This window comes from Podarcis pityusensis (genome assembly GCF_964106645.2).
Source record: "Podarcis pityusensis genome assembly, chromosome: 6".
Classification (NCBI taxonomy): Eukaryota; Metazoa; Chordata; class Lepidosauria; order Squamata; family Lacertidae; genus Podarcis; species Podarcis pityusensis.
The window spans coordinates 7808981-7832397 of record NC_138030.1 but is presented as its reverse complement, the minus strand read 5'-3'; the positions used below and the strand labels follow the sequence as shown (position 1 = coordinate 7832397).

The 23417-nt window shown below is 43.8% G+C and overlaps 1 protein-coding gene across 1 annotated transcript in view; it reads left to right on the top strand.

Moving 5' to 3' along the window:
- Positions 1-23417, top strand: part of COL20A1 (collagen type XX alpha 1 chain) — a 156308-nt gene that overhangs the window by 120109 nt on the left and 12782 nt on the right. Inside the window, exons 34-37 of the mRNA XM_081010996.1 lie at positions 111-182; positions 1922-1957; positions 5509-5575; positions 15015-15203. Coding sequence (XP_080867122.1) covers positions 111-182; positions 1922-1957; positions 5509-5575; positions 15015-15203 — 364 coding nt within the window. The remainder of the gene's footprint in view (positions 1-110; positions 183-1921; positions 1958-5508; positions 5576-15014; positions 15204-23417) is intronic.

The window sequence follows — 23417 nt, the reverse complement described above, 5'->3', positions numbered from 1 at the left end:
CTGGGCCTTTTGCAAGTTCGTTTTTGCTGGTCTCCCTCGAGCCTCAAGTCGCAATAATTTTACGTCATCTGACATCTTCAGTCATTGTAGCTCTCCCTGGATCTTTGCAGGGTTTTCAAGGCGTAGCAGGAGCCCGAGGCAGCAGTGGGGAGAAGGGGCCCCCAGGAGAAGTTGGCCCGACGGTAAGTCTTCCCCATTTCACCCCCACAAGTGCACACCAGCCCAGGAGTATGTCCCTTCCTTCCTTCCTTCCTTCCTTCCTTCCTTCCTTCCTTCCTTCCTTCCTTCCTTCCATCTTTCCGTCCTTCTGTCCTTTCTTCCATTTCCTTCCTTCCTTCCTTCCTTCCTTCCTTCCTTCCTTCCTTCCTTCCTTCCTTCCTTCCTTTCTAACACTGGCATTCCATGCCCAGGACAACAAACATTTTGCTGCGTGCCCCCAGCCATTGGAATAGGGCAGTCTGAATAACCTAACAAATAAATAACCAGCATCTGCAAAACTGGATCTGTCATTTTCCACAAAATGCTGTTTTCCCAAATTGTTATTTCACGGCCTCGCTGCCCTTGGAAATCTGTAATTGGCTTAATTGTGCACCATTCTTCACTTATAGGCACATATTTAATTGTGCATCATTCCTCATTTGCAAGCGCAGACGTCTGCCTTATTGTTTCAAAAAGTTTTGAGATGCGTTCTGCGAGAAAAGCACTCGGTGCAGTGCGCCAAACTGTAAAACCTGTACAAATCCAATAAAATACAAAGTACACAGACGCATCAATTCAAGGGCAGAGTAAGTAGCATTATGCTTTAACAGAAGACCAATTAATAATCAGTACCTTGAGTACCATCCCTGTGAAGAATCGACTGGATTCATAGCTTAACCCAACAAGGTGTTACGGGAAGGTCATCACTTTTTTTTTGCAGATGCAGCTATTTATGACATTTTTATCTCACCTTCCTTCCATCCTAGAACCCAAATAGGCATTCTGAACATTTCAAGCTGGTCTTCCATCCAGGTATGGGCCAGACCAGATTTTCCTTGGTAACCAGTATCCTGCAAAGTATCACCTACCCAGATTATGCTATTATGTTATCTCCCGCTTGGACTACTGCAATGCGCTCTATGTGGGGCTACCTTTGAAGGTGACCCGGAAACTGCAATTAATCCAGAATGCGGCAGCTAGACTGGTGACTGGGAGTGGCCGCCGGGACCACATAACACCAGTCCTGAAAGACCTACATTGGCTCCCAGTACGTTTCCGAGCACAATTCAAAGTGTTGGTGCTGACATTGAAAGCCCTAAACGGCCTCGGCCCTGTATACCTGAAGAAGCGTCTCCACCCCCATAGTTCAGCCCAGACACTGAGATCCAGCGCCGAGGGCCTTCTGGCGGTTCCCTCATTGCGAGAAGTAAGGTTACAGGGAACCAGACAGAGGGCCTTCTCGGTAGTGGCGCCTGCCCTGTGGAACGCCCTCCCAGCAGATGTCAAGGCAATAAACAACTATTTTACTTTTAAAAGACAACTGAAGGCAGCCCTCTTTAGGGAAGTTTTTAATGTCTGATGCTGTATTGTTTTTAATATTCAGTTGGAAGCCACCCAGAGTGGCTGGGGAAACCCAGCCAGATGGGCGGGGTATAAATAATAAATTATTATTATTATTATTATTATTATTATTATTATGCTATGCAAGGGGATGAGTTATGCTTTTGGCCAAGCATTCCTGCTGTGGAAGGTCTTTGTCCACTCTCTGCAGGAACCAAGCCATAAAGGAGACTTATTAAATGTATAATATCCTTGCAGGTTTCGCTGAAGAATGACAAGACTAGGCTGCTGTATCTGTCAGTTCTCAGAGTGGCCTTTTCATTTACTGCCTCCAAAGAGAAGATAGATTTATAACTGCCTTTTGCTTTGTGTTCTCCTCCAGGGGCTGCCTGGTCCAAAAGGAGAAAGGGGAGAGAAGGTGAGTCTCTTTGGCTTCTATTTTCTTTGGAACCCATCCTTGGGTGGCCAACAGTTGGCTTGATGGACCAGTGACCTGACTCGTTGCAAAGCATCTTCCCATGTCTCTCTGCTAAACAGGTACTTGAGCCTGCACTACAGTATCAGCAGTGATGGCACCAGAGTGTGCAATTGTCTAGTTGAGAAATGTTATTTTCCCAGGGTGCCAGAATCCCTGCTGTGCTATCCTAAATGGGCATGGCGGAGTGTTGCATCTGACAAACCCCTTTCCCTTTGATGGTTATGTGTCATTGTTTTGTTTTAAAAGTCCTTTGAAATGAACGGGAGAGAAATTATGCTGGGGTGGGAAATGAGTCAGATGAGGAGGATGATGATGATGATGATGATGATAATAATAACAATAATAATAATTTATTATTTATACCCTGCCCATCTGGCTGGGTCTCCCCAGCCACTCTGGGCGGCTTCCAACACAATATTAAAATACAGTAATGCATCAAACATTAAAAGCTTCCTTAAACTGGGCTGCCTTCAGATGTCGTCTAAAAGTCTGGTAGTTGTTGTTCTCTTTGACATCTGGTGGGAGGGCGTTCCACAGGGCAGGTGCCGCTACCGAGATCCTTGGGACTCTCAAGGATCCAGTAGATCCAAAACCACCCCCCACCTTCTCCTCCTCACCCCCTCAGAACAACCCATTTCAAGTTCCGGTGTTGGTGGTAGACCTTTTCTTTATTTAGTTAATGTTGTATCTGATTTCTTACCTGCTCTTGCCCATAAGGTCCCAGGCACGACGATAGAACATACAATTGAAACCACTACAATTATGCAAAAAGTGAAACCATTCCGAAGTATAAATTCAGAAGAAGTCCCATGAAACAAAATATACCTTAGCAGTTTAAGGCCAGGGTAAAAATATAGCCCATAGATTTTCCCTGGATATGTTGTGAACCCCCATTTTGCATGGTGGATTCCCCTTTCCCCAGTGGCAGAGCTGTTCTCCAGTAGTGTGGAGGGACCCTCTTCTCCAACCCATTCCCCCACCCCCAAATAAATTGCAGATTAAGATTGCTTTGCCCATTCTCAGAAGAAAATCCAGCTTTCTTCCAGGGCTAACAGAGGCATCCTGTTGGCTAGTTTTCTCCACAAGAGTTAGGGGCAAGTTTTGACATCGCCAAAGGTGGATCTGGGACAAGATCTTGGATTTTACAAAACTATGTCAGACTTGGGGAAATGGCTTCTGTTTCATGGGTTGTCATAGAAGTTCACAGAGGCTGGGTACCACTAAATAGGAAAGAGGACAATGGGCAGATACCCACCTCTGATATAGATGGACCAATGCTCTGGACTGATATAAAGGCCACTTTCTGTTTTCCTTCTTCTCTGCTTTAATTTCCCCTTCCTGAAGTGGCTTGACTCCAAAAGCAAAAAACAAAACACACTAGGATGCAGCTCTGCACATTAGTGTGTAACATGTAGTTAGCCCCTTAGGAAAGCCCACCCTGACTGAAACATTCTGGGGAAATCAAACTACTAGGAATAATGATTAGCAAACCGCATGGGATCTATTCCAGTTTTCCCAACTGCACTAAGGTGTGCTAAACTTCCTGTGAGGTTTGTTTGCTCTTTTTTTAAAATGGGCTGGTTGATGGGTTTTGAACTTTTGCTAGATTCCCTCTGCAGCTATCACCAGGACCCAGGTGCATGACTTTCTATCATTTCCCTCTGCCATCTGACTTTTCAATTTTATTTTATTTTTAAACCCACTCTATTGCGCTCTTGCTAGGCTTTCCTCTCTGATTATTTTTTTCAAAAATGTGGTAGCATTTTTCACTTTTATTTCCTGGGCACCCTGCCCAGTTCTTGTTTAATTTTGGGTGAAGACTGCACATTGATCCAGACGGTGTCATCAAAAATCTCACTGTTTGATGCAGGGCTCAATTTTCATTTCGTTATGAGCTTTTATGGATAATGGCAGTGACTATTTTCAAGTTGTTTTCTGCATTTTGATTGCTTTATTACCTGTCACAAGGAAGATATATCTATATCCAAAGATATATATTAGTATGGGTAGATAAATAGATAGATAAATAAATGGAGAGGTGCCATTTCAAATAGAGTTTGGTTATTCAATCACAAAGGAATGGCCGGGCTTCTTTAAATATTCAGAAATGAATGCATTTTAATAGTGTCCACATTAATTTTCAGCATCAGAACTCTCTGCTTGACAGTCTCTTCAGGATCTGTGCATGGATGTGATTGTGTTTAGATTTACTGTTCCTTTGCAGAGCAGTTTAATAATACAGAATTATTACAGCAGTTTCGGAAGGCCACTTGCAGCCATAAGTGGAAGGCTTTGTTGATGTTTTAAAATTAATATGTGCCAGAGCACAAAGAAAGAAAGAGAAATGGCGATTCCTATGTTGCAGGAGGTTAGACTAGATTACCCTGAGGATTGTCTCCAATTCTCCAATTCTTTGATTTCATTGTTAATGGCTAACGTCCGGTCTGCAATGACAAACCTAAAAAGCAGAGACATTACCTTGCCGACAAAGGTCCGTATAGTTAAAGCTATGGTTTTCCCGGTACAGTGGTATCTCGGGTTAAGTACTTAATTTGTTCCGGAGGTCTGTTCTTAACCTGAAACTGTTCTTAACCTGAAGCACCACTTTAGCTAATGGGGCCTCCTGCTGCCGCCGTGCCGCCAGAGCACGATTTGTGTTCTCATCCTGAAGCAACATTCTTAACCTGAAGCACTATTTCTGGGTTAGCGGAGTGTGTAACCTGAAGCGTATGTAACCTGAAGCATATGTAACCTGATGTACCACTGTAGTGATGTATGGAAGTGAGAGCTGCACCATAAAGAAGGCTGATCGCCGAAGAATTGATGCTTTTGAATTATGGTGTTGGAGGAGACTCTTGAGAGTCCCATGGACTGCAAGAAGATCAAACCGATCCATTCTTAAGGAAATCAGCCCTGAGTGCTCACTGGAAGGACAGATCCTGAAGCTGAGGCTCCAAGACTTTGGCCACCTCATGAGAAGAGAAGACTCCCTAGAAAAGACCCTGATGTTGGGAAAGATGGAGGGCACAAGGAGAAGGGGACGACAGAGGACAAGATGGTTGGATTGTGTTCTCAAAGCTACCAGCATGAGTTTGACTAAACTGCGGGAGGCAGTGGAAGACAGGAGTGCCTGGCGTGCTCTGGTCCATGGGGTCACGAAGAGGCGGACGCAACTAAACGACTAAATAACAACAGCAAGAGTTGGAAGGGACCCAAGGATCACCTCGTCCAACCCCCTGCAATGCAGGATCTGATGTAGGCATCTGCAAGGGGAAGAGAAGGGGAGGGGTTTTTCTGCTTACAGCCACTGCCAGCGTTGGCTGAAATAAAGCAATAAACAGGGTGGTGATAAGGTAGCGAACTGCAATGTATCGTATTATTTTGCATGGCATGCTCCAAAGAACGAGAGATGTGCAAAACCTGACTGTTTTTACTCTTCTCATATGCTGGCATTGATCTCCACATCTGTTTTCTTCCCTCCTCCCCCTTAGGGTGAAGCCCAGTCTTTAGCCACAATCTATCATCTGGTTAATCAGGCTTGTGAGCGCCTAATTCAGTGTAAGTACATCTCTGCCCAACAACCTGAACAACTAACCGGCTTCCCGTTTCTACATCTCTCTCCTCTGAACAATTTATCTCCTGCCGCTATGCTGGGCTGCCTGACCCAAAGTTCGCTGACGGTGCCAAAATCCACCCCTTAATTCAGATTATATATATATATTTTTTTATATACATTTTTATTAATTTTCATTGATTATACATATATACAGTCTAGATTACATAAATTGCATATAACATAGCTGTTACAAAAATCATATATATAGTACACAATTATTTATAGGCTCCGCCGAGCCTCGGACTTCCCTTCACTTTATTGATAAGTATCAGATAATTTCTAAAGTTACATGTTTTATCTCCTTTACATATTTGCCAAACACTGTTAGAGTTATTCTAACCCTGCCAGAGTCCTCAAAGTTCTATACTTATCTCTTATATACGTCAGATATTTATTCCAATTTTCATGAAACTTCTGGTCATCCTGGTCTCTTAGTCTTCCTGTTATTCTAGCTAGTTCAACATAATTTATCATCTTGTTCTGCCAGTCGTCTATAGTAGGTATTAATTCTGTTTTCCAGCTTTGGGCCAACATATTTCTAGCGGCCGTTGTGGCATATAGAAACAGATTTTTATCCTCTTTTTTAATTTCCTTGCCAACTATTCCTAGCAGGAAAGCTTCAGGCTTTTTGGGAAAAGTATATTTAAAAATCCTTTTAAGCTCATTGTAGATCAGTTCCCAAAAGCCTTTTACTTTCCTGCATGTCCACCACATGTGGTAGAACTCACCATCTTCCTCTCCACATTTCCAGCACTTCTTATTCTTCAGTTTGTAAATCTTAGCCAATTTCACTGGTGTGAGATACCACCTATGAATCATCTTCCAGAGATTCTCCCTTAATGCCATACACGCCGTGAATTTCATATTTACATTCCACAATTCCTGCCACTTTACAAAGTCAATGTTGTAACCAATGTCTATGGCCCATTTTATCATAGCCTCCTTCACCTCTTCATCTTTTGTATACCAATCCAGTAAAAGGTCATACATCCTAGATAATGTTTTGTTTTTGCCTTCAATAATTTCTACATTAAATTTAGATTTTTTATCTTCAAATCCCAGTTTCTTTTTATCATCTTTTAACAGATCATTCACTTGATGGTATTGCAACCATCCCGTAAGTACATTCTTTACCTCCTCATAGGGCTTGAGTTTTATGCCCTGATCAGTTTTATTGATAAGTTCTTCATAGGTGGCTCTTTTCCCTTCCATATTAGTTTTTTTAACAGTTAAGACATCAATTGGTGAGATCCACCATGGAGTTTTCTTTTCCAGCAAGTTCTTATTTCTTTCCCATACTTGAAATAATGATCCTCTGATTATATGATTTAGAAAGCCTCTATGAACTTTCACCTTTTCGTACCACAGGTACGAGTGCCACCCGTACCTGTTATCAAAGCCCTCTAAATCCAAGATATCAGTATTCTCTAACTTTATCCAGTCTTTCACCCACATTAAACAAGCCGCTTCATAGTATAGACTCAAATCTGGTAAAGAAAAACCCCCTCTTTCTTTTTTGTCTACCAATATTTTCATTTTTATTCGTGGTCTTTTCCCCTGCCAGATAAATCTCGCTAAGATCCTTTGCCAATCTTTACACTGTTTTAGTCCTTTCATTACTGGTATAGTTTGGAACAAAAATAACATTCTGGGCAGGACATTCATTTTAATAACCGAGATCCTCCCTAAGAAAGAAAGTTTCAATCTCTCCCAGATTTCTAAGTCTTTCTTGACACCCTTCCAAGTAGCCTCATAATTATCTTTATATAAGTTTATATTTTTTGCTGTGATCCACACTCCTAAATATTTTACCTTCTTAACAACCGTAATTCCTGTCCTTTGTTCTAGCTCTGCTATCTCTTCCTTGGTTATATTTTTTGTTATCATTTTGGTCTTATTCCTGTTAAGCTTAAAACCTGCCACTTTTCCAAATTCTTCTAATTTCTGTAAGGCTGCTTGTAGACTGTTCTTAGGATCTTCCAATGTTAATATCAAGTCATCTGCAAATGCTTTTATTTTGAATTCCTTACTTCCTACCTTAATTCCTTTAACTTCCAGTGTTTCCCTTAACCTTTTATTAAACACTTCCAACACTGTTATAAATAACAAAGGGGATAAAGGACAACCTTGCCTAGTCCCTTTGGCAATATCAAAGGCCTCCGATATATTGTTATTTATTATAAGTTTGGCATTTTGCTCTTGATAAATTGCGTCAATACCTTTTCTAAATCCTTCACCAATTCCCATCATTTTTAAATTTTCCTTCATGAAACGCCAGGAGACGTTGTCAAATGCCTTCTCGGCGTCAATGAAGATCAGCGCCGCCTGTTTGTCTATTCTAGTATCCAAATACTCAATGATGTCAATCACATTTCTTACGTTGTCTTTCAGTTGTCTCCCCGGGAGGAAACCCGTTTGGTCTTTATGGATTCTTTTATTTAAGACTTTTTTTAACCTTTCTGCCAGTACGTCTGCGAATAATTTATAGTCGTTATTTAGTAACGAAATAGGTCTATAATTTTTTACCTCTAAACCATCTGTGTCTTTTTTAGGGATTAAGGTAATATACGCTTCTTTCCAGGTGTTTGGAATTCTCCCTTCTTTTAATACATTGTTCATGACTTCACATAGCACTGGGGAAATTTGGTCACTTAATATTTTATAATATTTAGCCGAGATACCATCTGGCCCCGGCGCTTTTCCTATTCTCATTTTTTTTATTGCTTTCCTAATTTCTTCCTCTGTAATTGTCTGGTTTAGATATTCTCTTTCTTCAGTCGTGATCTGTTGCAATTGGTATTTTTTCAAGTAATTTTCTATCTCATTATCTATCTCTCTTTCTCTTTTATATAGTTCCTTATAGTATTTCTGAAATATCTTCTTTATCTCTTTTGGGTCCTCCACTATCCTTTCTCCATCCCTTATCTTACATATCATGTTTTGTTTTTTCCTCTCTCTTAATTGCCACGCCAGGTATTTTCCTATCTTATTTGCTGATTCAAAGTTCTTTTGTTTCATCATTTTGATCCTCCATTCAATCTCCTGGTTCACTATCATAGAAAATTGAGCTTGTAGCATCCTTATGTTTTGTTTTAATATTTCATCTCCTGGTTTGATGGTTAATTGTCTTTCATTCTCCATAAGGTGTAGTAAGATTTCTTCTTTCCTTTTCTCTTTTATCTTTTTTGAGATGCTATTTTTCTGAATAAGAAAACCCCTCATGACAGCCTTCCCGGCATCCCACACCGTTTCTAGAGATGTTTCTTTATTCAAATTCCACTTAAAATATTCCTCAATTGTCTCTTTTGCTTTATTTGCTATCTTTTGATCATTGAATAGGTTTTCGTTCATTCTCCATCTTAATGTTCTGAAATCTTTTCCTTTTACCTCCATATATACTGGATTACGATCAGATAAAGTTTGTGGGAGGATTTCAGTCTTAATTACTCTTTGCGTCAATTCCTTCGAGACCCAAATATGATCTATTCTCCCCCAGCTTTGATTTGGGTTTGAAAAAAAAGTGAATTGTTTTATCGTGGGGTTTTTAAATCTCCAAGCGTCAATTAATCCCAAATTTTCCACTAATTCGAAGAAGGCTTTCGGTAATTTGCCCTCCCTCATTTCCTGTTTTCTTATTGATCTATCCAAATTTGGGAGAACCACTCCATTAAAGTCCCCCATCAATATCATTTGTTGGTCCATCCATTCTAACAATTTGTTACCTAGTTCAGAATAAAATGCTGATTTTTTGTCATTGGGTGCATATATCCCTACCACGATTATCTTTTCTCCTTGGTGGGTGATCTGTACTGCTATTGTTCTCCCCTCTTCGTCTTTATGTATTAATTTTGGATCAAATTTTTCTTTTATATATAGTACCACTCCTCTTTTCTTGACATTATCCGATGCTACAAAGTCCAACCCCAATCTCTTATTACTTAAAATTCTTTTATGTTTTTTTGTTACATGGGTTTCTTGCAGACAGATTATGTCAAGGTTCTTTTTAAGCAATACATGAGCAATTTGGTTTCTTTTATTTTTATTATTGAGCCCGTTCACATTCCACGAGGTTATTTTTAAGGTCATTTTTAATGTACAATCAGTAAGTGGTCAAATCTAGGTTAGGTCTACTGTTCCTTGTTATCTGTCTCTTCCTCTTCTTTTTCTTCGTCTAGGTTTTCCTCCTCTTCTCCCTCTCCACTTTCTTCACCTCCACCCCTCTCTTCCCCCATCTGCGCCCCTTCTGGATCCCCCCCTCCCAACCTTCCCAGTTCCTTCTCATATCTTCTTGCAAATTTATCCAATTCCAGAGAGCTGGATAGTTTGAATCTTTTTTCCTTGAAATAGAATGAAATCCCTTCCGGGAACTCCCATCTATATTGGATCCCTATCTTCTTCAATTGGTTAGTTAGTTTTTTATAAACATCTCTCTTACGAAGAAATCTCGAAGGAATCTCTTTAAATATAATAATTGGCTTTCCCTCAATACATAATTTTTGATTATAGTTTAACTTTAGTATTTCATTTCTCATATCCAGAGAGTTAAACATGACCAGGACATCTCCTGGCAGTTTCTTCCCTCTGGCTTTGGCTGATTTTGTTCTTATCCAAAAAATATTTGCAACTGAGTATCCTATGTCCTCTTCCTTCATATCTAACCAAACTGCCAATTCTCTAACCAGTTTAGATCGTATGTTTTCATTAGGTTCCTCAGGGATCCCCCTAAATTTCAGGTTTGATTGTTTCTGTCTCATTTGAGTCATCGCCACACTATCCAGTAACTCTTCCTGTATTTTATTTATCTCCTTCACCTCTGTCTTAATCCTATCCATATCTTTCTTATTTTCTTTAGTATCTTTTTGAACCCTTTTCATTGAGTCTTCAAGTACTTTGGATCTTAGAGATAAATCTTTTACTTTTCCTGTTAACTCTCCCACCACCCCTTCTAATCTCTTATTCAATGAATCTTGTACTTCCAGTAATTTTTTCTCGATATATTGTTCGTTATGTTTAAACTCTTTCCTTATTTCAGCCATCAAATTATCATAGTCCTTGATTTCTTTCCCCTCTTTCCCATTTTCTTGTCTGGATGGTCTCCTTTCAGCAGGCGTTCCCACCCCCTTCTTCATTTTGTATTTCTATTAGTCTTAATTAACTAAAAAGAAGAAGAAGAAGAAGAAGAAGAAGAAGAAGAAGAAAGTAAGAAAAAAAGAGAAAAAGAAAAAAGAAAAGAGAGATTTTAAAAAAAAAGAGGCAAAAGAAGAAAAAGTTCTTTCCCACCCCTAGGGGTCGCTCAACTGTAGTTTAGGAAATTTCTTTGTTTTCCCAGTATAGTACCTTTCTGGCCCCACACGGTGGCGCTTTACTTGCATTCACCCTTTTAAATCTTCAGTATGCAGTCTCTTTCCACTCACAGCTAGGGGGTCAGTTTGGTAGATCGCTTACAGTCGTTTACAGTCGTTTACAGTCACAAAAAGCAAATGAGAAGGAGAGAAAGTTCTCAGAATTTAGGTCCTAGAAGATAAATAAAATAGGAAACATCAAGACACGTAGGGGAGAAAAGGAAGTGGGGGAAAATCCGGCTCAATACTTTCCAGGAAATAGGGATGATGTGCGGGGCGGGTTTCAAAACGGGGGGGGGGGTCAAAAGTGAACCAAAAGATTATCACGGAGAGGCAGCAGGATCTAGAAGGATCGTAAAGTCTTGCCGAGGTACTGTGTTTAAATCTTCTTTCTTTCCTTTTATTTCGGCTTAGCCGTTTACTCCCCGTTTTCTGTAGTGGTAGGTTAAATATTTAAGGCGCCCAAATTATCTTCTCCTGGATGATTTACAGCTGTGTACCACTTTAAGAGGAAAGCGAGAAGTGGATCACACAATGGCGTCGGGAGGTTCCACTGTTTTCCAAATTTCTCCTCTTACAGTTCACTTTCTACTCCCCAGCCTCTCGTCGTGTCCGCTCCTCTCAATAGCAAACTCAGCTTTCAGTCAATTAAGCACCAAATAATAAAGAGAAACAGTTTCAGCTTGAATCCATTATACAGGGGGAGGTATATACAGAATGCCGTAACTCAGCATAAAGTCTCACTTAAATATCCTAGACTGGGTGAAAAATTACCATCCCTTTCAGTCGCTGGTGTAGCGCGCTCCGACCAGGGTAGAGCAGAAATGTTTCTATCCGCTTTTCAAATATTCAGCTATTTTCAATCAGTTCACTGCCTCAGAATTTTACACTTTGTATCTGAGGTCTCTCCGCCACGCCCACTAGGCAGTTACAGTCTCTCTCCCTCTCCTCTCCCAGTCTTCCGTTACACGCCCATTACTCTTACCGCAAAAGCAAATTCCTTCTTCTTTCATATCATAGTATCTTTGTTCCGCTGGTTTCTATAACTTAAATTCAGTCTGTTATTGTTTTGGTTGTAACCCAGCTTCTTAATTGTTGTTGGAGGCTTGCCGCTTTCACTCGGAGCCTGAGGCTTCACAACACGAGGTCTGTTGCTTCCCTTTCATGCTGCAGCTCCGATCCTGTTCTCAAACTTGATTTAAAATGTCCGAAAAACAGGAGAGCACCGGTAGCACCGCCAGGTACCTGTCCCCCAAGATAATCCTCTTGGGGTTTCGAGGTCCACGGAGCCTTCGTGACACCTCTAGACCCCCGCGTTGTTCGAGACCCCCCCGGAGGGCAGCCTCGCGCTCCTTTCCTGTGGCTGCGGTTCACCAGAAGTCTTGACTGGAGTCCCTTAATTCAGATTATAAGGAGTTCCATTGCTTAATCTGTGGATAAGGGTGAAAGGGATTCAATTCCGTTTGCATTTAAAAATGCATCTACTTAATTTGCACTTCCGGAAACAAACAGGCACGTGCAAACTGACACCCAGCCTTCCTTCAAAATTTTTACTTTTCTGGATTTTGCAATGTAGCTATCCAACCAAAACAATTATTCAAAAAACCCCACATACGTTAATGAACATAAGGTACAAGAATGCACTGTATTGGGGGAAATTGCTCGGCAAAAATATATACATTAGGCAAAATTGCCTGCAAGAGGGGTATATTAGGAGACATTTGCACCAAAATGCTGGTGCAATTTCATGAGGACTTTTTAAATATATTTTTTAACTGCCAACTGATCTGGAAATCAGTTGGGAAAAATGGGAAAGTGGAAGAAATGAGAAAGTGGGAGAAACGAGAAGGGACAGATGTGCCCATCCCTATCTCTGGATAATTCAGCTACGGAGCAGAGCTGTGATAATACTCTGATCCTGGCCACTGCTCTGTTTTGAAGTAATCTGATCAAATTCTGGATTAACACATTATGTGATTATGTTTTTGTAGCACATTCCCACCTCTAGATAAATAGTTACAGCTTGGGGTAGGTGGGAGCAGAGCATTCCTCAAATGTGTAAAAAGTGATGCACAGTTTCCCATGTGTAGCTAGTGAGACATTGGATGTGTGCACAGGTCCCTGTGTAGAAAAAGAGAGAGAGAATAAAATGCCTATCCCTTTAACAATGTGATGTACCTGTGTTGATGACCCTGTAATTTATCTGTCATATTTCAAGCATCCTCCATGCACACAGATTCGAAATACCGTACTTTTCCGTGTAAAAGACTACATCCGTGTATAAGACTACATCATGCTAAAAAGTGGGGGTCGTGTTATATATTGGTAGTGCATAGGGTGGACGTTTGATTGGTTGCAGCCGACGCAATCCCTCCTGAAAAAAAGCTCAACAATAGGGGATGTCTTATACATGGGGGCGCCTTATACACAGAAAAGTACGGTACCCCACCTCTGATGGTCCTTTTACAAGAACGAAGTTGGAACTATTTCTCAGCTCTTACCTTCCAGTTCCTGAGTTGTGCCAGTGGAGCAGCGCACTCTGTGTGTGTGTGTGTGTGTGTGTGTGTGTGTGTGTGTGTCTCCACATGTTGGACATGTTATGTCCCAAGTGCCAAAACTCTACCCTTAGAGCATGCCGAGACCCACATAGTCACACCTAATAGAGCAGAGCATTCCAAACTTTCCATGTTGGTGACACACGTTTCAGACATGCATCATTTCCTGACACAGCAATTAAGTTTTACTAACAAACCGGAGGTTAAACTAACCCCTTTCCAGCCCCAGGAGGAATGTGGAGCACATCTGCACGACACGCCTACACACTGCAGCCAACACACTGATGTATCACAACACACAGTTTGGAAAGCTCTGTAATAGAGGATCCAACTTCTCCATCGATAGCCTCTCCTGATCCTTCAGGATTAAAATATGGGAATTGTCATTGGTCATCTGCTAGACATCATGGCTGACCTTTGTCCCATGCAAGCAAGCCTGAGATTCCTTCTTAAGATTCTGAAGCTTAGCTTACTGTGACTGAGTACACACCATACATTGAAAGCACATGACTTTCCCCAAAGAACCTTGGGGTATGTTGTGTATCTTTTACAGAGCTACAGTTCCTAGGATTCTTTGGGGGAAGTCAGGTGCTTTCAATGTGCTTTAAATGCAAGGTGTGCATGCAGCCCTTGAAAGTAAGCCATTTTGTTTCTTTTCTGTACTGTATATCAGCTCCCCCATCCCCAATCTCTATCAGGCTTCTTAATTTAGAACCGGGTTTCCATGTATGCTCCTGATAATTCAATGATATTTTCCCTGCATGCCAGACCTCACTTATTCTTTATTTATTTACGTACAGTGGAACCTCTGCTTGTGAATGGGATCCGTTCCGGAGGCCCGTTCGCAACATGAAAAGCCCGCAACCTGCGCAGGTGCGTGGTGCGATTTGGCACTTGTGCGCATGCGCAAAGCACAGTTTAACGCTTCTGTGCATGCGCGAGCGGCGAAACCCAGAAGTAACCCTTTCCGGTACTTCCGGGTCGCTGCGGACCACAACCTGAAAAAACGTAACATGAAGCAAATGTAACATCGGGTATGACTATTAAATTTGTATACCACCCTTCATCTGAAGATTTATAAAAAAATATTTATGTCACAAAATCATAAACTTATATTTAAACAGTTACATTAAACATTTAAAAATTAAAAACCATGCACTAAAAATGTGTAGCCACACTACATGCCAGACTACAAGAGTGTTCACATAATGTCCAGCAAGTGTACAATCTGTGTACATAATTCACACGGGACATTTCACAGGACGTAGCATTTGTGATAATATATGATCTGTACAGAGCGGCAAGAGTATACCCTTTCACAAAAACACAGATACATGTGTACAGGGAGATGTGTCGATAATTGCACCGTGTGAATGTGTGTCCAGGAAAAACCCTGACAAATGCAAGAAGCAGGGTGCATCATGGGAAATAATGGAGATGGTAAACCAGAGACTCCATTTCCTCCTTTCCTTTTACTTCTTCAGCTCACGTGTTGAAGTTTGACTCATTCGTCCATGAACATTCACAGAAGCCAGTTCCCATTTGGGAAGATAAGCTGAAGCCTGGAGAACCTGGTCCGCCTGGTCTTCCTGGGCCTCCTGGCATGAAAGGAGAGAGAGGAGAAGCTGGGATGCCTGGACAGCCTGGCAGAGATGGATATCCAGGAGAAAGAGGTATCGAAAGAAGTGCTTAGACCAACGCTCTTGTAACCTGGTGGTGTCCATATGTTGTTGGTCTACAAGTCCCATCATCCCTGGCCATTGGCTGGAGCTGGTCGGCGTTGGACCTCAGTGTCTGGGCAGAACGATGGAGGTGGAGACGCTCCTTCATATTGTTATGTGCAAATGGCTTTAGATACCTATTAGGTCCATAAATTACCATACAGTGGTACCTCTGGTTACGTACTTAATTCGTTCCGGAGGTCCTTTCTTAACCTGAAACTGTTCTTAACCTGAAGCACCACTTTAGCTAATGGGGCCTCCCGCTGCTGCCACGCCGCCGCTGCGCGATTTCTGTTCTCATCCTGAAGCAAAGTTCTTAACCCAAGGTACTATTTCTGGGTTAGTGGAGTCTGTAACCTGAAGCATCTGTAACCTGAAGTGTATGTAACCCGAGGTACCACTGTAGTAGTGCAGTTATAATGTCTGGAAGGCACCAGGTTGGGGAAAAGCTGACTTATACCACAGTTTCTGCATGCCTTCATATGTGATCTCTTGAAGGGCACACCACTCTTCCCTTCCTCTCAATGCACAGCTGTGCAGTTGCACACCACAATTCAGCAGAAATGTCTCCCAGAGTCTTCTTTCCAGGCTTTGAGAAGCAAACCTCACTGGGCTCATAGTGCTTGCCTCAAAAAGAGAAGGGAACAGTATAACCTTGAAATTCTTCTCCGTCTCGGATTTTAACCGGAGCCGGTGAAGAATTCCCTTCCAGCCCTGCTGCCATCCATCCAGCTCCCAGACCCCTTTCCTTGCCACTTAATGGCAGCAACAGTAACAATGATCCTTTGGTTGTAAGTCATTGGCGAGAGAGAAAAGAGGGGATGAGCAACATCTGATATTTCATTAACTTTATGTGCACATAGAGATGATCATCAAAAGTAGGTTCCATATTTTTAAACAGCAGGGCAGACCGCTAAGCCCATTTTTTAATAGCTTTCTTCATTCAAGGCATAGAAAGAAAGTACCGTATTTTTCCGTGTATAAGACTAGCAGGTTTTTTAAACCAAAAAATTAGGTTTAAAATTGGGGCTCGTCTTATACACAGGTAGTGCTGAGGGATGTTTTCTTAATTTGGAGTCCCCCAAAATAGGGGACATCTTATACATTGAAAAATACAGTAGTTGGGCGGAAGAGGAGGGGTGGCTGTAGCTCAGTGGTTATAGCATCTGCTTTGGGTGCAGAATCAGCACTGGATTAAGACCTTTAGAGGCCCTAAGCATTTAAAGGATTTTGGTGCCCCCAAATATATCTAATTAATAGGAACAATAATAAACCATAAATTTTTACTTGTTGTTGAAATGAAACAAAACCTACAGTAAGATGGAAAGTGTAAACTTTTGTATACTTTATTTACATTTGAAAATCTTTCTCCTACTTTTTCTAATTGCAAAGTCTTTGGTCCTCAAAACTAATCTTACGCAACGCATCAGAGATAAGGCAACCAGCCTTCCTTGTTGCATAGTTGTTCTGTTGGAATTTTTAATATACTTCTGCTGAGAAAACGCACGCTCAGCTGAGCAATTTGTGACCATGAATGTTAAAAATCCGGCAATGGGAAATTTATGTGATGCCCCCCTTCGCTCGATGCCCTAAGCACATGCTTATTTTGCTTTATGATTCATCCAGCCCTGTGCAGAAGGCCCCAGCTTCACTCTCCAGTTTCTCCAGGTAGTACTTGGGAAAACTCCTTCCTGGAACAACGGCGAGTTTCACTGATGTTGGTCAGGCATTGTAGACAGTACTAGGTGGACCAGTGGTCTGGCTTGAGTTCCCTTTGTTTCTGTGAGAATTAACATCTCCCACAGAAGGCTTCGGATGGAAAGTTGGCTACTCCTCCATGTGGGATGCTGCAGACTTGGTGCAGCCAACATGATAAGCTCCAGATATTGTTGAGGCACTTATCTAATCAATGCTGACCATTGGCCATGTTGTCTGGAGCTGGAGATTGCCGACATCTTAAAGGCACCACATTGAAGGAGGAGGAGGAGTTTGGATTTGATATCCCGCTTTATCACTACCCTAAGGAGTCTCAAGGGATGCGGGTGGCGCTGTGGGTTAAACCACTGAGCCTAGGACTTGTCGATCAAACAAGGTCGGCGGTTTGAATCCCCGCGATGGGGTGAGCTCCCGTTGCTCGGTCCCTGCTCCTGCCAACCTAGCAGTTCGAAAGCACATCAAAGTGCAAGTAGATAAATAGCTACTGCTCCAGCGGGAAGGTAAACGGCGTTTCTGTGCACTGCTCTGGTTCGCCAGAAGCGGCTTAGTCATGCTGGCCACATGACCCAGAAGCTGTACGCTGGCTCCCTCGGCCAATAAAACGAGATGAGCACCGCAACTCCAGAGTCAGTCACGACTGGACCTAATGGTCAGGGGTCCCTTTGCCTTTACGAGTCTCAAAGTGGCCAACAATCTCCTTTCCCTTCCTCCCCCACAACAAACACTCTGTGAAGTGAGTGGGGCTGAGAGACTTCAGAGAAGTGTGACTGGCCCAAGGTCACCCAGCAGCTGCAAGTGGAGGAGCGGGGAAGCGAACCCAGTTCACCACATTACGAGTCTACCGCTCTTAACCACCACACCACATTGGCTATCCTTGCTGTAAACAAAGGGTGCCCTGTCCTGGGGAGAACAGGGGGAAAGGCAGGACTTTGTGTTCTTTCCACTGGTCTCCACATTCTACAATTCTATCAGGCCTATGCAAAGATGGTTGTAATCTTGGCCAGTAGTTTCCCCCACCCAATGCAGCGAGAAGAAGCTTATCGCGCCACTCAGCAGGCAAACGCACACTCCTTGGTTTTATTTTTGGCCGGGCTCTCTTCTGGGCTTTAGAAAAAGCACAGGCTTATCTCCCTGCCCTCTTGGCCCGGAGCTAAAAGCTGCCTTGTTTTGAGGGGAGGCAGCATTACGGCAACTCTTTGTTTTGTGGTGAATGCCGAGTCATCCTGGCAGCTCCCTTGGTTTTAATGCAAGGATTAGGCCTCCATCTGTTCAAGGACCCTCCTTTAGATACTGCTCCAGAGTGGCGCAAGCAGCAGTATCATTAGGGAGAGGGAGGAAGGGAGGGAAGCTATCTGAGTGGATATTTAAGCCCTATCCTTCAGTGATGGTTTCCTTTCTACTTACAGCCAAGAGTCAAAGTTCTTGGTTTAATTGGCAGGCTTCAGAGAGTAGATTGTACACCAACCTGAATCTGTCAACCTGCTTCCCCCCCCCTCTCCCTCCGGTGCCTAGTCTGATATTTGAGTAGCTCCTGAAGCTGCTTGCACATCCAACTGGTTATATTGTGCCCCAGCAGGAAACATCCAGCTGAGCTCAGAGAAGGAAAATTAGGTAGCACGTAGTTGGCCTCTTGTGGTCTTGCAAACCGATGGCAGAGAAGAGGATGGAGAAATGGGCCTGACAGCTTGTCAGATTAGAACTTAATAAACCATTGCTGATCTTGGAGATGGTTTGCCCCCCTTAGCGAGTTAGATGTCTAGCCGTGGATCTCTACCCAGCAGGAAAGAAACGGGGACCCAGCATTTCTCAATTTAACTATAGGGGTCAGCTGACTTTCAAAGGTAATTTGTGAAATGTTGCACGTAAGCGGGGAGAATAAAGGGCATGGGTTGCACCCTAGAAAATAAATTGGCCAAGATGGCTCACAGATGAGAAGAACTGAAGGATGATAAGCTGAAAGGAGTCAAAAGCGAAGACGGTACAATATAGTCTGGCGCCACTTTAGCATGCGTTAAGAGAAGCATTCAGCTTCACCTGTGCCACAGGAAGCTGCATATATAAGTGGCCTTCTGCATGTATTGCCAAAGTGAAGGGCATCTCAGGCTGCCTATGGGCAGCTGTATGATACTGCTTAATAGAATCACATTTAACTCCCTTGTGACGAAAGGCTGCCGTGTTTTGGACTTTTAATTTGGAGAAAGGGCACCTAAGAGGTGGCACTGTAGAATCCCGTATTTTTCGCTCCATAAGATGCACCTTTTTCTTCCTAAAAAGTAAGGGGAAATGCCTGTGCGTCTTATGGAGTGAATGTGTGGTCCCTGGAGCCGAATTGCCCAGGGGCAAAAAGCAGATCATGCTTTTGGGGGGGGGGAGATGGAAAGTGGGCGTTGAAACAAAGCTGCTGATCGTTTGCCGATCGGGGAGAGAGATATGGAACGCTAGAGGTAAAGGAAGCTGCCTGGGAGGGGGGAGGTAAAGGGGGGAAACAGGAAGACTAAAGCAATATGGAGAGAAATTAGAAGAAAAGGAGGAGCAAAAAACTGTTCCTGCTAAGGAAAAGACACTAAGGCAAACAAGAGGGAAGGGAGTGTTGAAAGGAAACAGCTGATCGGTGGGATCAGAAGAGAGATAAGGGACACTAGGAGGCTGCCTGGGAGGGGGGAGGTAAAAGCCCATGGATCCTCAGGATTTTTGCATTGGGTCACCCCAAATTCACCATTAGATCCCATAGCATGTCCATGGCTACAGCCTGCACCAAAAAAAATCACGCATCCACTGTTTCCTGGGGCTGCAATGGTGCAAAATGTAGTTACAAAGCATGGATCCACATGGATCCTCAGGATTTTTGCATTGGGTCACCCCAAATTCACCATCAGATCACATGTCTGTGGCCACAGCATGAACCACAAAAATCATACATCCACTGTTCCGTTCAGAATATTTTTGTTGTTCTTTTCCTCCTCTAAAAACTAGGTGCATCTTATGGTCAGGTGTGTCTTATGGAGCGAAAAATACGGTGAATTATGTCCGGCATAGAGAAAGTGGATAGAGAATAGTTTCCCACACCTATTTTGTAATGCTAAAACTCATGGACTTCCAGTGAAGCCAGATGTTGGAAGGTTCAGGACAATTCAAAGAAACTTTTTTATACAGCACAGCTCCCACTGGAGGCAGCGATGACTATGGCAACTTGGATGGCTTTAAAAGAAGATTGGATAAATTCATGGAGGATATGGTTGACAGTGGCTACTGGTCATGACTACGAACTGCCTCCACCCTCCTCTGTGCTGCTGTTAGCTTTGAGGAAAGCTCTATGTTGGCTCCAAGAAAAGATTTTTTTCAAGACTTTCATAGAGGGGATGCTGTTGGCTACATTTGAAAAACCACATGGGCCACATCCAGCTCACAGGCTGGTGGCCCCTCAGCTCTGGCACCCTCCAACTGTTACAGACTACAGAACTCCCACCAGACCCAGTCATGCTGGCTTGCGATGATGGGATTTGTAGTCCAAAACAGCTGGAATGCACCAGGTTGGGGAAGATTACTCTGTGCTGTAGCCTTGGTGGTTCACTACAAACAGAGGCCGTTTCCAGATCTGTGGGTTCCTAATTTCAGCCCAATATTGCCTGATAGTCTGTGCATTGTGGCCAAGATTCTGGTGCTTTTAATAGCGTTTTGCTAAACACTGAGCTGGCTTCCCTTTGAGTAAAAGAGGATTCAAGGGGAGCTCTACATTCACACTCACAGCCACGAGAAGAAAGAAGCTGCTAATCGCTTGAGCTGTCTATTATCTTGATGCATATTAGCAGCTGTTATGTTTTCTTGTTTGCTAGCAGTTCACCTGGAGTGCTATTTTCGGGTTTGATTGCCACATTTGAAGAAGAGTACTAAAGACGGTAGATAAAAAGCAGGGTTTGCCACCGAGTTTTGCCTAAAGCAAGATCCGAGGCAGAACTGGGCTGGTCTGCTCAGGCAAAAACACCTGCAGGAATTTTGAGCGAAGCCAAAACAGCTTCATTGACGTGAAATCTATTGGGTTTGTGTGTGTGTTTTGAGGAAGAGGCTTGTGGATCTGTATTTCACCTAAAGCAAAATTGGGAGGCTTGGTGTCAGGAAAAGCAGCTGCAAATGTATAGATGTTTAAAAAGATTTTGGTAAAATTAGGGGAATTAGGTTGTCTAGTCCAACTCCCTGCTATACCGGAATCACAGCTAAAGAATCCCCGATGGATGCTGTCAGGGAACTGCCATCGGAAGGAAGGGAAGTGAAAGGGCTCACACAGGTTGGGAGAGACTCAGCAGCTGAAGAGGGAACCAGTAGGGGGAGAGGAGCTGGGCTGAGGGAAAGGGAGCTGGAGGGATGGCTCAGAGACACTTCCAGCGAAAACAGTGGGGAGGTTTCAGGACCTCCTGTAGGGACACCCACTCCTCGCCGGAAACTGTCACGCAGAGAGTCCAGAAGACGTGTTTCCGTTAAGGAGCTTTTATGTTGGAAGCGATTCCGAAAGCAACCACTGTCGGAATCTGCCAGCGACTGACGGAGCCATGTTTAAGGGGCTCCGTTACAGACAGAGGTTTGCAAACTTGACCAAACTCTGAGGGACTAGGATTTTACACACAAGCAGCTCATCGTCCCATCACAGCATTCCGACAGTCTTCGTGAGCAGCTTGTGCAGGAGAAGGCATCATGAGCAACCCAGCCGGAACCGGAGAAGCAGGAGCTGGAGCGGGTCCAAGCCTGGAAGAAAGGTACCGGGTGTTGGAGGTCCAGCTAGCACTGCAGACGGCGAGGCTTGAGGAGAGGAGGGCTCAGGATGCAGACAAAAAGGGGAAAGACACCCAGCTCGTCAGAAAGGTACCAGGATTGGTGCAGAAGTTTGGGGGGGAGCCCAAAGACTATCATGGCTTTCGGACAGAGATGCAATATGCCCTCAATCTGCAGTTTGATGAATTCCCTGACGAGGAATCAAGAGTGGCTTTCGTGATTGGGCATCTTGAAAAGGGGGCGAGAGACTGGGTTAGACCCCTGATGGCAGCGAATAGTGACGTCCTAAAGGACACGATGAAGTTCTTTCGCGCCATGGATCTGATGTTTTCCAGCGATATTGAACAGGGAGTGGTCCGCAGACAGTTAATGGCTTGCAAACAGGGGAGCCGATCTGTCCGTGAGTACTGGACTGAATTCACCATGTTGATCCATAAATTGGGGTGGGATCTATCGGCGGAACCCATTCAAATGCTTTTTGAAGAAGGGCTTTCTTCGGCTGTGAAAGACGAACTTTCCCGGGCGCCCAGGGCGGAGTCTATGGACCAGCTGACCAAATCAGCGCTGACCATAGGAGCGCGCCAGGAGGCGAGAGCATTGGAGAGGCGGGAAGGGAAGGGGGAACGTTGGAAGGAGTTCCGCATTCCAGACATTCCAGAGCCAACTTTCCCGCCGGCAGAGCCGATGGAAATCGGAACAGCGCGCGCGCGCGCAGTTTCAAAGCCCAGTGAGGGGGGAAAGAAGGAGGGAAAAGGCGCCCGGAAATGCTATCTCTGCCAACAGCCAGGTCACTTTGCCAGAGTCTGCCCCCAGAGGAAGGAATGGCAAGGGATGGTAGGAGCTGTGGAGGGAAGAGAGGAAGAAATACCGAAGCAAGTAAAAGCCAACGCCTGGCTGCCACCGTCGGGGCACAGCAGTCAGGCCAAAGAGCAGTGAAAGTGCCCACGCCAGAACCTCCTAAACCCGCCCTAGTGATAGAAGTGGCGCTAGAGCTGCCAAACGGACACCCTCTAAAGATAAAGGCGCTGTTGGACTCAGGCAGCTCCTGCAATTTCATGAGCAAAGAGTTTGCAGCTGAACACCAGATACAGACGATCCCTTTAAGCAACCCCCTGCAGGTGACCACGATCGATGGCAGGGAGCTGTTGGGAGGAGAAGTCAGCTTGCAGACCGTCCCAATGATAATGAAGGTGGCAAGGCACACCGAACTGATAGCGTTTAATGTGGCCACCTTGGGAGGAGCTCCCATTATATTGGGGATGAGCTGGCTAGCGTTACATGATCCGCTGGTGGGCTGGCATCAGAGAGTGGTTTCTTTTGGTTCAGCACATTGCTTAGAACACTGCAAAGAGGGAAAGGGTTTGGCAGGGGCCCAAGCCACCCTAGCAGGGACTGAAGTAACGGAGAACGTGAAGGTACCACGACAATACGCAGATCTCCGCGACGTCTTCAGCGAAAGGGAAGCTGACCAATTACCCCCGCATAGACCCTTTGACTGTCAAATCAATTTACTCCCTGGGGCACAGCTCCCTGTAGGCAAGCTGTACGCCATGTCAGACAGAGAGATGCAGGAGCTAAGAGAGTTCATTGACAAGAACCTGAAGAGAGGGTTCATCAGAGAGTCCAGGGCGGTGGGGGGCAGCCCAGTGTTTTTTGTGGATAAAAAAAACACGAACAAGCCGAGGC